Source organism: Triticum dicoccoides, chromosome 7A, assembly GCF_002162155.2.
Source record: "Triticum dicoccoides isolate Atlit2015 ecotype Zavitan chromosome 7A, WEW_v2.0, whole genome shotgun sequence".
NCBI classification, from domain to species: Eukaryota; Viridiplantae; Streptophyta; class Magnoliopsida; order Poales; family Poaceae; genus Triticum; species Triticum dicoccoides.
The window spans coordinates 18,649,660-18,663,849 of NC_041392.1; the positions used below are offsets into that span (position 1 = coordinate 18,649,660).

The 14,190-nt window shown below is 40.4% G+C and overlaps 1 protein-coding gene across 1 annotated transcript; it reads left to right on the forward strand.

Annotated features, from left to right (window-relative positions):
- Positions 1–5,103: 5,103 nt before the first annotated feature.
- Positions 5,104–8,762, forward strand: LOC119332264 (protein SMG9-like). Its single transcript, XM_037605446.1, has 8 exons — positions 5,104–5,375; positions 5,693–5,801; positions 6,211–6,326; positions 6,440–6,559; positions 6,671–6,760; positions 7,449–7,579; positions 7,907–8,171; positions 8,358–8,762. Exons 1-8 carry the CDS (start codon positions 5,118–5,120, stop codon positions 8,508–8,510), a joined length of 1,242 nt encoding a protein of 413 aa, XP_037461343.1. The 5' UTR covers positions 5,104–5,117; the 3' UTR covers positions 8,511–8,762.
- Positions 8,763–14,190: the final 5,428 nt, after the last annotated feature.

The window sequence follows — 14,190 nt, forward strand, 5'->3', positions numbered from 1 at the left end:
TAGACACACACACACACACACACACTACCAGTTCTCTTGGAGACATGACGTATATATACTGTATCAACCATATGTACGCTCACTCGCAAAAAAAAACCCATATGTATGCTGCCTAACTTCCTCCTCGTATAAAATATACTACTTTTGGTCTGAAACATGAAGTATATACTGTCCAATGAATAATCCTTGTATTTTCTAATGCTTGAAAAGTAAGGACTACATGCACGGTTCCTTGATTCTAGTAGCAAGTAGTTGGATGCTTACCGTCTCACAAAAGCTAAATTAGTGGCATGCACAACAATTTAAATGTCCCATGTTTTTCTCCTTCGCTTGGTTTGCTACTACCGGGTGCAAGCCCACCAAGGGTGGGAGTATGGTCTCTTGTGAGATATGGGATCAAATTACAGGGGAGGTTATGACCAAATATGTAACATAACTGTAGATATTGTCATGTAGATTTTTGGTCACCTTATGCACCAGGGGTAAAAAGGTCTTTTCATGTATGTCTTTAACACCGTTAGTGAACAAAATGTACTAGAGTGTCATATTGGAAAAGAAATTTAGACTACATGTCAAATAGGGAAGAAAAATTTTCTCAGGGCCAAATAAGGAACCACATTTTAAGGTAGTGTCAAATAAGAAATTCTCTCTTTGATTTATTATCATGGGATTACATGTTTCAGATACTTGAGCGACTGGGATTTGGGTAGTGTTGGTAGGATATGATCCTGGGCTCTTGGAGGGTAATGGCAAATGCCCAGCTTAGGGATCCTTTTACTCATCACTGTGGCTTGCGGTAGGTAGACACGCGGACGTTTGGTCTATGGGGACATCTACATCCTATATAGAATTTTTTTAGTAATTCAACAAAAAGTCAAAAAATCTGAAAATATTTTTGAAATAAACGCGACCTTCCATTGTACTTGTGAGAAAAAATTTATAAAAAGAAAGTCCTTCTTTGACTTCTTTTCAAAAAGGACAAATTTTTGGCCAAAATAGTGTGAATAGTGACCTATAATAGCAAATAAATTTTGTCTTCTTCGCTATGAAGTCAATGTTGGGCTTTTTTCGTAAAAAATCATGTACTAGTGCATTAAGTCAAGTTTATCCAAAAAATAATTCTGAACTATTTTGACTTTTTGTTTAATTATTAAAAAAATCCCAAACCAGGAAACAAAGTGTATTTCCGCAGGGAGATGCTTTTCACGATTGCAATTGCTCCCCTGCACCAGATCTTTGCCAGTGCCAGCACGGCTATGGCCCTTAGCCCCTTACCTCCATCTCAGCTGAGAGTTAGCCTGCATACCGATGATGCGGCGCTGATAATCAGACGTGCTCCATAAGATCTTTCTCTACTACTACTACTAGTATGTATGCCCGCGCTATGCGCGTCTTTTACGTTGCAGAGTGATTTTAGAGAAAATAAGTCATGAAAATGACCGAGAAGTGAAACAAATATTCATTGTCCATGTACTTGGAATTAGCATAAGAAAGCTTCCTGTGTTCTTACGCAATCACTATCACATGAATAAGTAATTTGCACAAAAATTGGGCTACCTATTGCGGCTTTGAAAAATACATTTCTAAATGACAAAAAATTCTGAAACTTACATATGAGCTCATTTTGGAAAACACATTCTTAAAAAAATACATATGAACCCACTTCGAAGAACACATTTGTAGATGACAAAAATTTCTGAAAATAGTTGCACGCATTAATCTCCCACCATGTTCCACATGCGAATAGAAAGTTTTGCGGGAGAATTAAACAGCTTTTTTTGCATGTGCAAAAAAGACAAAAAAGACGTGTTGTGATATGCTATTTAGAAGCACTAGAATTTATCTTTTATACAGAGAAAAAAATAAAAAGGCAATTATCCGTAGAATTTTATTTCCCGCACATTTTTTGTGATAATATACGTGTGAAATTTTGTTTTGTACTTTTTGAGTTTTCCAAACATGTTTAAAATACATTTTGAAAAAGCGGATACATATATGCCTAGGTTTAGGTAATGCCTACCCTACCTATTGGTATGTCTCACAGTACTAGCATTTACTACAACCTTCCACCCAGAATGCGGCCATGTATATGTGCACGCTAAAAAAGAAGTACGAATGTGGGCGCTGCACCTGGTTTGATTTGTTTATATTATATTTTATTCTTTATCCTTCTACTTTGTCACCTCCTGTCAGATTTGTTTATCTGACCACACAGGCCATGTAGCCCTCCAAAATATAATGCGTCCACGCTTTCTGAGGTCCAACTTTGATCATAAATTTAACCAACGAGACCAACTGCGGCGGGAGAAAAAATTATATAATTGAAAACTTCTTTTGAATACGAATTCACTGATATAATTTTTGCTCCCGCCGCAATCGGTCTTGGTAGTTAAATTTACGGTCAAAGTTAAAGCACGGGGATAAAGGAAGCACTACATTATAGAATGAAGAAAGTATAAAACAGTTTGGACAGCTCCACGCGATGCGAATATGGCACGGTGACTGTTTGCCTCAACGAACTGATATGCAGTGGGGTCCCTGCTTGGCGCCAATCGATCGATATTTCTAGAACAACCTAGATAACACTGAATGACACTGTAGCAGCGAATCCCTGTGTTATAAACCGTCGGATGGAGCCCAGTGAACGGCCAGAAACACATTTCAATGCCTGAATTCAAACATTCAAAACTCGTACACTATATAGAAAGTATAAATATAAATATAGATATAGATATATTTTCTCTATTTTTTCACTATATCTTTTCTCTGCTTTTTCAGATTGCCAAAACTGCACCGGACACACTCGCCGGGGACATAAAAGTGGTGATGCATCGACATGCCAATGGCACACGATCATTGAGCTGCAACATCTTTAATTCTCTTTGCACTCAACCATCCATATGTTTTCTATGCTAAGAGCATCTACAGCCGGACCCCCTACTCTCTCCCTAAAAACCCGAAACGTTCGTCCGATCAGTGTCCGGTCAAAAAAGAGTGAACCAACCGGACCCCTTATTTTACCGCTAAACGTCTGAACTAACCGGCATCCCTCAAACCCATCCCAAAGCTGGGGCGAGTATGAGGGGGTCCGGTCACGCCCTGTCACACCTGGCACTCTCCTACACGTCATAGGCATCACCCCGGGTCCCATATGCAGCAACCCAATCCTCCTCTCTCATCTCTCTCTCGCTGTCAGCATGGATGTGCGGCATGCACACGCCGAGGAGGTGGCACCTCGCGACGACGACGGCGTGAGCAGACGAGACAGGTGTAGCACGGGCGGAGGAAACGATGATGCTTGCCGCCGCCACCGCATCCGGCAAGGAATCATCTGCCTTCTCTCTTCCCAGGCCACGTGCTCTACGGTGTTGCACACAACCTGTTCACTGAAATGCCATAAAATGAGGAGTGTGGTTATTTGGAGAGAGAAAAGTGAAGATGAAAACGGACTGACCGGGCACGTCCGCGGGCATTTGAGGGATCAAATTATATTGATGCGGCTGTAGATGCTCTAAGGCAAGCGATGGATCAATGGTGCCTGATGGCATCCACACACCGTCAAAGACGCGACGAAGGCCCTGTACAATGCAAGACGCTTAGGGAAGCTTCTTAGAGGAATAAACTCATGTTTCCTTAAGCATCGATGCTTATTTATAAAGGGTAGACGCTTAGTTAGACGTCTCTCTATAGAAATGGGCACTGGAGCTTCAGAAAATCCCAGTTTATTTTTCTAAACACTTTTTAAAGCACCTATCATTGTACAAGCCCTAAGTACATAACATAGCTACCACTGGCATGGCATAGGATGGTGGCGAGCTCATCATGGTCGACTTCTTACTTCAGATCGACGCGGAGGGGCTTGCGATTTTTGAAGTGTCTACCAAGGCCTGTGTCGCTAGATAGAAGCCAACCTCGGTAAATACGCTGAACCCCGTCATGGTGTGTTTAGTACGGTGCATGAGGGCAAAAGTTCTCAATCCGACCCACTTTTGCTTGTTTGTAGGGTGCATGGGCTCACCTGGACTGATGTAAAAAGGGCTCTCAGCCATGCCCATCTCATACACCCCAGAGAGGGTGCATGGAGACAGCCATGCTCGCCCCAACCCTCATCCCCACCCATCAGACCACCTCCAGATATGTTTCAATTTAAAAAAAATGTTCAGAGTTTCAAAAAAATCAAAAAATATTCAGAATTTCAAACTTTGTTTAGATTTTTGAAAATTTTCAGAACTTCGAATTTTGTTTAAATTTTTGAAATTGTTTGAATTTCAATTTTTGGTTAAATTTTTTAAAAATGTTCATAATTTCAAATTTTGTTTAATTTTCGGAAAATGTTCAAAATTTTTAATTTTCAACAATGTTCAGTATTTCAAAATTTGTTTAAATTTTCAAAAAATATTTTGAATTTCAAAAAAAAATCAGAATTTAAATTTTGTTTAAATTTGTAAAAAAAGTATTTAGAATTCGAAATTTTGTTATATTTCCAAATGTTCAAAATTTATTTAAATTTTTTGAAAATGTTTAGAATTTCAAATTTTATTTCAATTCTCGATAAAAGTTCAGAATTTCAAAATATGTTTAAATTTTTGGTCACCGGTCAAAAATATTATTCGGAATTCGAAATTGTTCAGCATGTCTAAACAGATGCAGGCTGTCAAACAAAGTCTCAGCTCAGCATGTCTCAGTGCATACACAACAAATGCATGGACTTGGCATTTCTACATTCAGCATGTATCAGAGGAGAACAACTCGGCTAGGTCCATACATGCTACCAAACACACCCTAACGCATGAGAAAGTTGAAGAGGAGTTTGGCGCTTTCTTCATAGTGAAGCATGGGCATTTTGCTTGCCCATACAATTCTCATTAAATTTGAGTGCATGCTATTTTTTTTTCTCCCATTGCAACGCACGTGCGTACGTGCTTTTTTTTCTGAAGTGCATACATTTTTTTATGTGCATATAATAAGAAAAGGCCGACATTGGAGCATTTGAGAGTGACTCATAAAACCGATGATGGGCCGGCCCGGACTGATGAACTGATAGTAACAGGGCCCTTAAAACTCTGCGCTCCAGCCGAGACAGAAGCCCAAGTGCGGTGCGGAGTACCCACGCCGCCATGGCCGCCGGACAGCCGCAACTGCTCGCCGGCGTCAGCGACCGGGGCTCCTCATCCTCATCTTCCTCCCACCCTCCGCCACCGCCTCCGCCCAAGATCCTCCTCGCGAAGCCGCCTCTGCCGCCCCCCTCTTCCTCCGGCGCCGACGACGAGGGCGCTGGCGGCGGCGGCGGCGCCCGCGCGCGGCAGGGGCCGCAGCCTGGCTCGCTCAGCCTCGTCTCCGACGCCTGGGAGGTCCACACCGACAAGATCCTACCGGTGCGTGCACAACCCCCTTGTCTCCCCCACTTCTTACTGCTTAATTCAAGAGTGGCGATGGATGAATTTGGGCTGCTTAACTGCATTTTATAGTGCAAAAGAATTGGCTGATTCCTCCAGTACTTCATATGTCGTTTAAACATGTAGCTGAGTATGAATTAGCTTCATATGTCTCGTGCTTTGACTACTTGTTACTACTGTAGTTGTTACTTCCCTACTAAGATGTGTTGTGCTGAGCAAGCTGAGATCTTGCACTACAATTTTCGATGCTCTACACCAGTCGTTTAAGATATGTCTCGTGTTCTTCCTTTTCGCAGTATCTGACAGAGAACAATGATTTCATGGTGATCGGGATAATCGGTCCACCTGGTGTGGGCAAGTCAACCATCATGAACGAGCTTTATGGATATGACGGAAGCTCAACTGGTACATTTAATTATATGGTTCATTGCACTTATATTATGATTCCCTTTTACTTCTATTATGGTTCCTTTTACTCTGTGTAGCAGTCATTCAGTCTTACACTGGTTGTTGTAGTGGTTCTAGTTGACTTTGTTGTACTCAATTAAGAATTCAAACGACATGCACTTATAAGCATTAGTTGCAGGTTCACCTTTTAGTTGATAATATAGTAATACAGACATTATTGTTAAATGTTGCGGCATTGTAATATCTATTCTGTTTCCAACTTCTATGCTTCTTCTACTTATCAAAAATTTCAAAAGCTTTTCCGTGCCCATGTGCTGCTGAGAATCATAGCAAAAATACCTTTAGCAGTTCATTTGGCACCAAACTTGGGCAAACGAAAATTCAATCAGGTGACCATTCTCTGCAGGAATGCATCCTCCTTTTGCTACGCAAACTGAGGAAATCAAAGCAATGGCAAAGCACTGTACTGCAGGTGTTGATTTCAGGATATCTCATGAACGAGTTATACTTCTCGACACTCAGGTAAGATGAACTTAGTTTACTCTCAGCACTGCACTGGTGTGGTCCAAATACTAGGACAGTTAAGCTAAAAATCTTGCTGATAATATTCTCGAATGCAATCAATTATCCTGCAGCCGGTATACAGTCCATCCATCCTAATGGATATGATGAGGCCAGATGGTTCATCTTCACTTCCTGTTCTTAATGGCGATCCATTACCAGCAGACCTGGCCCATGAGCTAATGGGAATCCAGGTAAATGATTTACTTTAATTCTTACACCTGACTGTGTTGCTGCTGGCTTTACCTTTGTGGTTCACAGTAATTGATCGGTATTTTCTGTTGTTCTGCAAGGAATTTCTTTAGCTTGGTGTTTTCTTGGCATCTGTCTGTAATATTGTGTTGGTTGTGTCAGACGGGATCAATGATTTTTCCATGTGGCATCTCATGCTTACGGTAAGTTGTTTGGCTATATTTTCTCTGTAGATACACTTCCTTCTTTCGAGCATTAAAATAGTTTGTTCACCTGGTAGTGTGAACTGCCAATTTTGTCGGAAACCCCCTGTTTAGTGGAGCCTATTCTAGTAATATATGCAGAACAATGAAACAAATTACATTTAGAGGGTCATTACTGAGTATATGAGTTCTAAATCTTGTTTTAGGGAGACTAAAATCATTAATGGTCTAATCTTGCAACCTTCTGACTTTAGTGGAGCAGATTGGTAATTTGCATGGGTAGTAGTATTCTCTTTTGCATTTTGTTTATCTGTGGTTTCCACCATTTTCTTTTTCTTCTTCTTCAAGAGAAAAAAAGCTAACTTATGTTGGCTACATACTGCCACAGATTGCCTGATTCTTCCAATTTAATTCAAAATTGAGATTTCCTTGGCGTATATCTCACTTTACCTGTTTCACCTGTCACACTCCTCAGCATATTATGCATATGCATAGTTGATAATAGCACATGTTTCTTATCCAGCATTTGGAGAGTGAACCATTGTATTATATTCTACTGAAAACTTCTGCAGTTACTCTGAGTCTCTGTTCATGTACTTCAACTATGTTGACTGATGACCCTATGTTAGAAGTGATATTTGACAATATTGTACAATGCTGAAATGAGTGTTGTAATGTAATTTTACAGGTTGATTTGCTGAAGAATAACATACCTGACCCATCATTGTTGACATCATCTACGCCAGACAAGGAAAATAAAAATGATAACCAATCAACCAGTGAAGATTATATGGCCGATCTCTGTTTTGTGCATTCTAGGTGAGCATTATGAACTGTTCTACTCTCTTTAAGAGAGTGTCTTTTCATGTTATCAACTCATTTATATTTCTCTGAATATATTGATCTTTTCTATATACTGTTGGTCAAAATGAACTGTTGTACTTGCCTTAGGAGAGTGTATTTTTCCTGTTATCAGATACTCATTTATATTCATCTGAATAAACAGATCTTTTGAATTTCCTGTTGGTTAGAAAAAGAATGTTGCTGCAAAATGATCATATGAGCAGATACCACTTCCATACTTAATACATCCGTCTACTGGTTTAATTTTAGTAATTTGATTGGTGGTGTTTTCTAATTGAACAGATTGAGGGAACATGACTTTTCTCCTTCAAAGCTCATGCTTCTACGGGAGACTCTTGAAAAACACTTTGAGTCGTCCTCATTTAACATTGGCAGCTCTAGTGCGACACCTGAAGTTACCGATTCCTCGGTTGCTCCAAGCACGAAAGTTGAAGACTTGAGCTCCAGCCAGCAGGACGTATTCCTTCTTCCATTAAGATCACATGATAACTCAGCAAAGTTTGAGTATGGGACATACTCATCCATGCTAGGAAAGCTTCGTGATCAGGTATCTTTTCTAGTCCGAGTTGAAATTACATATAGATTTATATACTCCAGTCTTGAAACCATTTAAAATGAAAAAAAAATCGCTGTCAGACATGCAGCATGTTCTTAGCTTATCTTGTTTATTTACTCAAGCATTTATTAACGGCCCCGTTAAGTCAGTCCGCTGTGTACGTTGCTGCCGTTGCAGGTCCTCGCGAGGCCGTTGAGGCCGTTCTCGAAGAACCTCACAGAGCGCGACTGGCTGAGGAGCTCGGCCAAGATATGGGACATGGTGAGGAGATCTCCCGTCGCCTCGGACTACTGCAAGGCGCTCCAGAGCTCAGGATTGTTCAGGAAGTAGCCACATATGCGTTGTGTGTTATCGATTCGACCGACCTGAGACACAATTTGAATCGCTGTTAGATGAGAAGGTGATGGATTTGTTCGCAATATAATGTATGGATTCTATGGGGATTTTTTGGCATTGTAAATCTGGGAGAAGAATTTCCGACCTTGGTGCTGTCCCTGTTGTTTGCCTACTACTACTACAAGGTTATGGGATATGGATGGGTCCGGATATGTTGTGACGTAGCAATGCAGAATGATTTCTTAATCGGGTGGTGGTTACATCTCTCTTTCACTCATCCTAACTGATATCTGAACATTTATGATTTAGCATTTGACCTCACAGCAAAAGAAACTAGGGGTCGAGTCTTTCTGCGAGTCGAATTTTCCCTGCATTTTTCACATGGCTAAAGATGTGTAAGCTCTTACCTTTTCAGAAGAGGCTTGTAAGGTTATGTTTCATTCCTGACCCCACAAGTGTAAATAGGTTCATGCATCCCTTGGTGTATCGTCCAAGGCAAATGCTCAGTTAAACACTGACATGACAGTTTGTGCTACCTATATTCTCTCTTGATAGTAGAGTGGGAGTTTAGACTGGAGACCTAAAAGCACTCTTGCTGCCTTGCTGGCCTTAACCCTGGTCAACTAGCAAATCCATATGACAAATGGTTGGACTCTTATTTAATCCCCACCTTCTCTCTCTGATCGTGTTACCGGCTTGCAAATTCATTTATCGACTGAGTCCTCCGTAAACTAATTAGATTCTTTAGATCACTAATTAAAAAAATTACTCCCTCCGTCCGAAATTACTTATCGCGAAAATAAATGTATCTAGAACTAATATATGTCTAGATACATCCATTTTCCCAACAAGTATTTTTGAACGGAGGGAGTATTAGTTTACAGAGAAGTACTTAATTAGCGCACCTGTCGGGTGCACGCCCAAAGGTTAACCTGCTCCTTTCTTTTCATTACAGTGCCTGCAGCGCACAAATGGGTCGGCAGGAGAGACACCGGCCGAACCAACAAGATAGGTAGGCGATCTGAGTACCACGTATTTACTCCCTTTGTCCGGAATTAGTGTCGCGAAAATGAATGTATCTAGAACTAAAATATGTCTAGATACATTCATTTTCCCAACAAATATTTCTGAACGGAGAGAGTACGTACGTGGCTCTTCGGTCTTGCTGACCAAAGATACGCCGACTTAATTATGTCAACTTTGATGATCTCTTGCATTACATTAGCACCATCTTACTGCACTACTGCTATAACTAGTTAAGTGCCCGTGCGTTGCTACGGGGCAAATCAACAATTGTAGATGCACTTGAAAAAATAATTATCGACGCGTTGATAACAAATTATATTGTCATTTTTAGTTGAGTGGAACACCATTATGATTTTGCTCGACAACAAATTGTCTTGTACTCCCTTCGTCCGGAAATACTTGTCACCAAAATGAATAAAAGGGGATGTATCTAGATGTATATTAGTTCTAGATACATCCCTTTTTATCTATTTTGATGACAAGTATTTTCGGACGGAGGGAGTATATTTTTTAGGTCGAGTGGAACACCATTATGGTGGTTTTTGAATTAAGCATCTCGCCCAAATTTCATATGGTGCTCAATTAATTAAGCTTTTGTTTGCCCAATTGCACTATAGTACTTCATGTTCTATGAACAGAAGGACAAATTATATTATGTGCGCATAGACATAATCTTAATGTCCCTTCTAGTGAAATTTAGGCATGCAAGACCAATTTTACCAACTTCTCATATCTTTCAAGGATAAAATTTCAGCAAACAAGCAACTCATGTATGAAGATGTGTGCTATTCTTTAGTATACTTGCATCGTGAAAATATCATGTTTTAGAAGTGAGAACCTTAGTATATTAATCAATATATAACACTGACATAATATACGGTGCTACAGTTAGAAATTGTGATAAAAGGGAATCACCTAGTAACTTCTAAAGTGATCTCTCTGACAACGGATATGAAGTTAGCTAGCGTATTCTAAATCTAGACCAGTGTGAAGCTACTAAAATTACCATCATAGTACACTTGTTTGAAATTTAGCCAAAACTAATATACATTATGCGTCTTCAGAATCTGAAGTGAAATGTTATCGGCAAAGGGACAACCATTCCTCACCAAAATAAAGAGAGCAACGACAGGACCTACACATTAGCAAACATCCCAAAAATTAATCAACACTTTGAAGTAGATTTGTAAGAGCATTAATCCACAAGAAAAAAACATATCCCTTAATTTTGCCTAGGCTATGCAAGAAAGTAGTACCAAGGAGCACCAACCATTTGTTTCCTGCCTTTTGCACTACCAATAAAACGACAGCATCCATGCCACTGCATGTTCAGCCTTTCTGTTGCATGATGATAATATAAAATACATGATGATAATATAAAAGAAATGACCAGTCAAGGCAGGTTGTCGATCACTTGCTGGACATTACCTTATCTATTGGCAAGCACTGGTGATTTGTCTCATAACCTATCCCTCCCTATCATTTTCACAAGCCTAAAATCTTAAAAGTAATACAAAAGTTGTGTAGATCTGTATGAAATAGTGCAAAAAGAATCATACATAGCAATTGTATAAAATGACTCTTTTATCTTGTCACTCTAGTATGAATCCAAGCATAGTACAACAGAAACAACTCATTAATCAGTAAACATTTCCAAATGGAAAAGACAAATAAAACATACACCTACTTAGTAAATTTTGGAATATCAAATACATCATCTCCGCTCCTCTCTACAAAATTCAGAAAATATTCAAACATATGCTTATATTATTAAGTGTCACGGGTGTAGCCTAACAATATAGAGTTCAATGACATTCAAAGAAACAAAGGTCATTATAGTAGAGAAAGCCACCAAACGTAATCCTTCTGGTTACATGTACTTTTCTTGCCGCAGATTGTGTGCCCTTTTCTATTGGACTGTAGTCATAAATTGTCCTTTCTGTTTCTTTTTTCCCAAGCAGACAAAGGAGATCTCTCTTTTCATTATAACTATGTAGTGATATCATGGGTAAATGCAAAAGAAAAATATGTATTGACAAATGAAAATCTGCAAAACCTTAACTTAAGACACTGGAGTGGAGCGACATTCATCTTGCAACCATGGTGGAAGGTGATTTTCTTTGGCACAAGTGGCTCTTTGAAATTCATCATCCTGAACATAACAAATTAGAAATATGTATTTTTGTAGCTTCATACTATTGATACATGGGAAGAATGACGGTCCATTTTGATACCTCATCCAGTTCATCAAACTCAAAATCCTGACAAAATGATCAAACACTGAATGTTAGACATAAGCAGAGGTTGCCAGTTCTGTGTAATTTATAGCGGGCCAATGTGATCTCATCAAGGATTGTGTTGACGTCTAACTATTTCCTCCATCTCAGTGTGTCTTCCCACATCTGCATAACCTTCTCCGCGCCCAACTGTCTGGCCTTCATGAACATGCATCATACGTTCATATCGATGCTGTCAGATCCTAGCATTTCAGAAAGCTATCTAAATGGTACAAGGAAAAAACAGAGGAAACGAAGAAATAAAACAAGGCAAGCAGAAGCATCGTACTCCCTCCGTCCGTAAATACTTGTCACCAAAATGGATAAGAGGGGATGTATCTAGACGTATTTTAGTTTTAGATACATCTCTTTTTATCCATTTTGATGACAACTATTTTCGGACGGAGGGAGTAGTTGTCGTACATGTCGAGGACAAGCCATGTACGGCCAGCCACTCATGGAAGACGGCGACAACGCGCTCCTCACATCCTCAATGGAGATGCCAGGAACCAGACGTCAAAGAGCGTGGATGACCTTCCGCCACAGTGATCCTATCTTCTATTATTAGTAGTTTATTAAAAAGAAAGCATGGTCTTCCTCTTCATGACTACACAAACAGAAACATACAGATTGTGGCAAATTAAATCCAAACAAGATAATCAGTGTGTCATGCCTAATTTAAAATACATTCTTGTGAGGGTAAACAAGAAATTGTCTCCCCTAATTAATTCCATCTAACTAAAAAATTCTGCAGCCTAGTACTGTAGTACGAAAATTCATTTAACTAAATAATGTGTGCACCTTAATATGGTAGTACGGTACAGATTAGTTTTATGAGTCACTGGCAATTATAGAACTTAAAGGAGACTCGCCGGAGTTGATGAGCCACTGGATTATGTGCGTTGCATAATACAAACTAAAGGCGACTCACTCGATAATTTCGTTGCGCGTTGCCGTTACTTTTGTCTGGTCGCAGCTGATTCGGCCACACACCCATAATTAACATGTAGTGTCTATCTCGCTCCTTCCCTCTCCAAATTCCCGAGCAATTATTTTTTATGATGAATTTGATGAGATATGAGAAATATCTTACTTCCAAGGCATATATACAACATGGGATGTGTTGAAGCAAATTAATTGAATAAGAGAAATATCATGTTTCTGTTGTAAGAACTTGGTGCACATAATTGCATGAAATATAATATATCCAGATCAGTTATTAGCTTCAGTCACATGAGCATCACATGACTACATCACGTAGATAACTTGACAACCCTTCACGCCACCACTTAAAATTAAAAGGCTGATATGAAATAAAATTAGCTTTGGCGCACACCTTAGCTTCACGATTACATCAATGTGATTCTACGACAGGTTATCGGTGCACTCTGATGCTGCCAAAATATATGGATAGTCTCAAATCGCATTGTTGTTCTTCACCATTGGGCCACAACAACAACAACAACAACAACAAAACAAAAATGAATCATCTCTCTCTCTCCCTCTCACACAACAGCTAATGCTAGCAGCAGGGTATGATGAACAATATGAACTCATCTCTCTCTCTTCTTCCCTCTCTCTCTACTGCACAACAATCGCGAATAGCAGCAGCAACAGCAGCATACCATGACCAATATCGGCTACTCTCTCTCTCTCCCTCTCCCTCTCTCTCCCCCTCGCTCTCCCTCCCTCCCTCTCTCCCTCTCTCTATCCCTCTCCCTCTCTCTCTCTCTCTCTCTCTCTCTCTCTCTCTCTCTCTCTCCAATGCGGCGTCGCCCCGCCTATCATTGCCCTTCTCGGATCAAGCGCTGCACCACCTTTATCCCCTCAGCTCCCTGCCGCCTCGGTTCAAGCAAGGACGTACGTACATCGGTGCCGCAGCAACACCCTCGACGAGCCGTATCGCCGCTGCCGTGCGCCATTTCGATGAGATGGCCGATATGAGAGAGATGATGTATGCTCAGGAAGAGAGGATGAATGGATACCTCCCGTCCAGCCCCTGATGTCATCATAAGCATGTCGCCGATGCTGGATTGGCGCCGCTCGACCTGTCATGCCGGCCCACAGGAGAATAAACGAGATGGGGAGGGGATTAGGCTTTCTCTGGTTTGCTCGGGGGACCGGTTGCGTAGCGAGACGATCGGCTATTGGATGGATTCATCATGGGCAAAAGGAAAAAGAACTACCCGTATTTTTGGATATATAGAGATTGATTACCGTCAGTTGATCGTGATTGATTCCTTCCATGAATGTAGGTAGTAGAGATAAACGAGGAAGGAGACTGATTTGGTAGATATAAACAAGGAAGGAGACCGATTTGGTGGAACCACACGCAACTTGAGATAATCGGCGTCCATTAATTGCGAGATCGG

Excerpts from the sequence above, each read along its gene's own strand:
- LOC119332264 (XM_037605446.1), top strand. The coding sequence starts at position 5,118 with ATGGCCGCCGGACAGCCGCAACTGCTCGCCGGCGTCAGCGACCGGGGC. Across the intron at positions 5,802-6,210 it reads ATATGACGGAAGCTCAACTG|GAATGCATCCTCCTTTTGCT; the intron begins GTACATTTAATT and ends CATTCTCTGCAG. Across the intron at positions 7,580-7,906 it reads CTCTGTTTTGTGCATTCTAG|ATTGAGGGAACATGACTTTT; the intron begins GTGAGCATTATG and ends CTAATTGAACAG.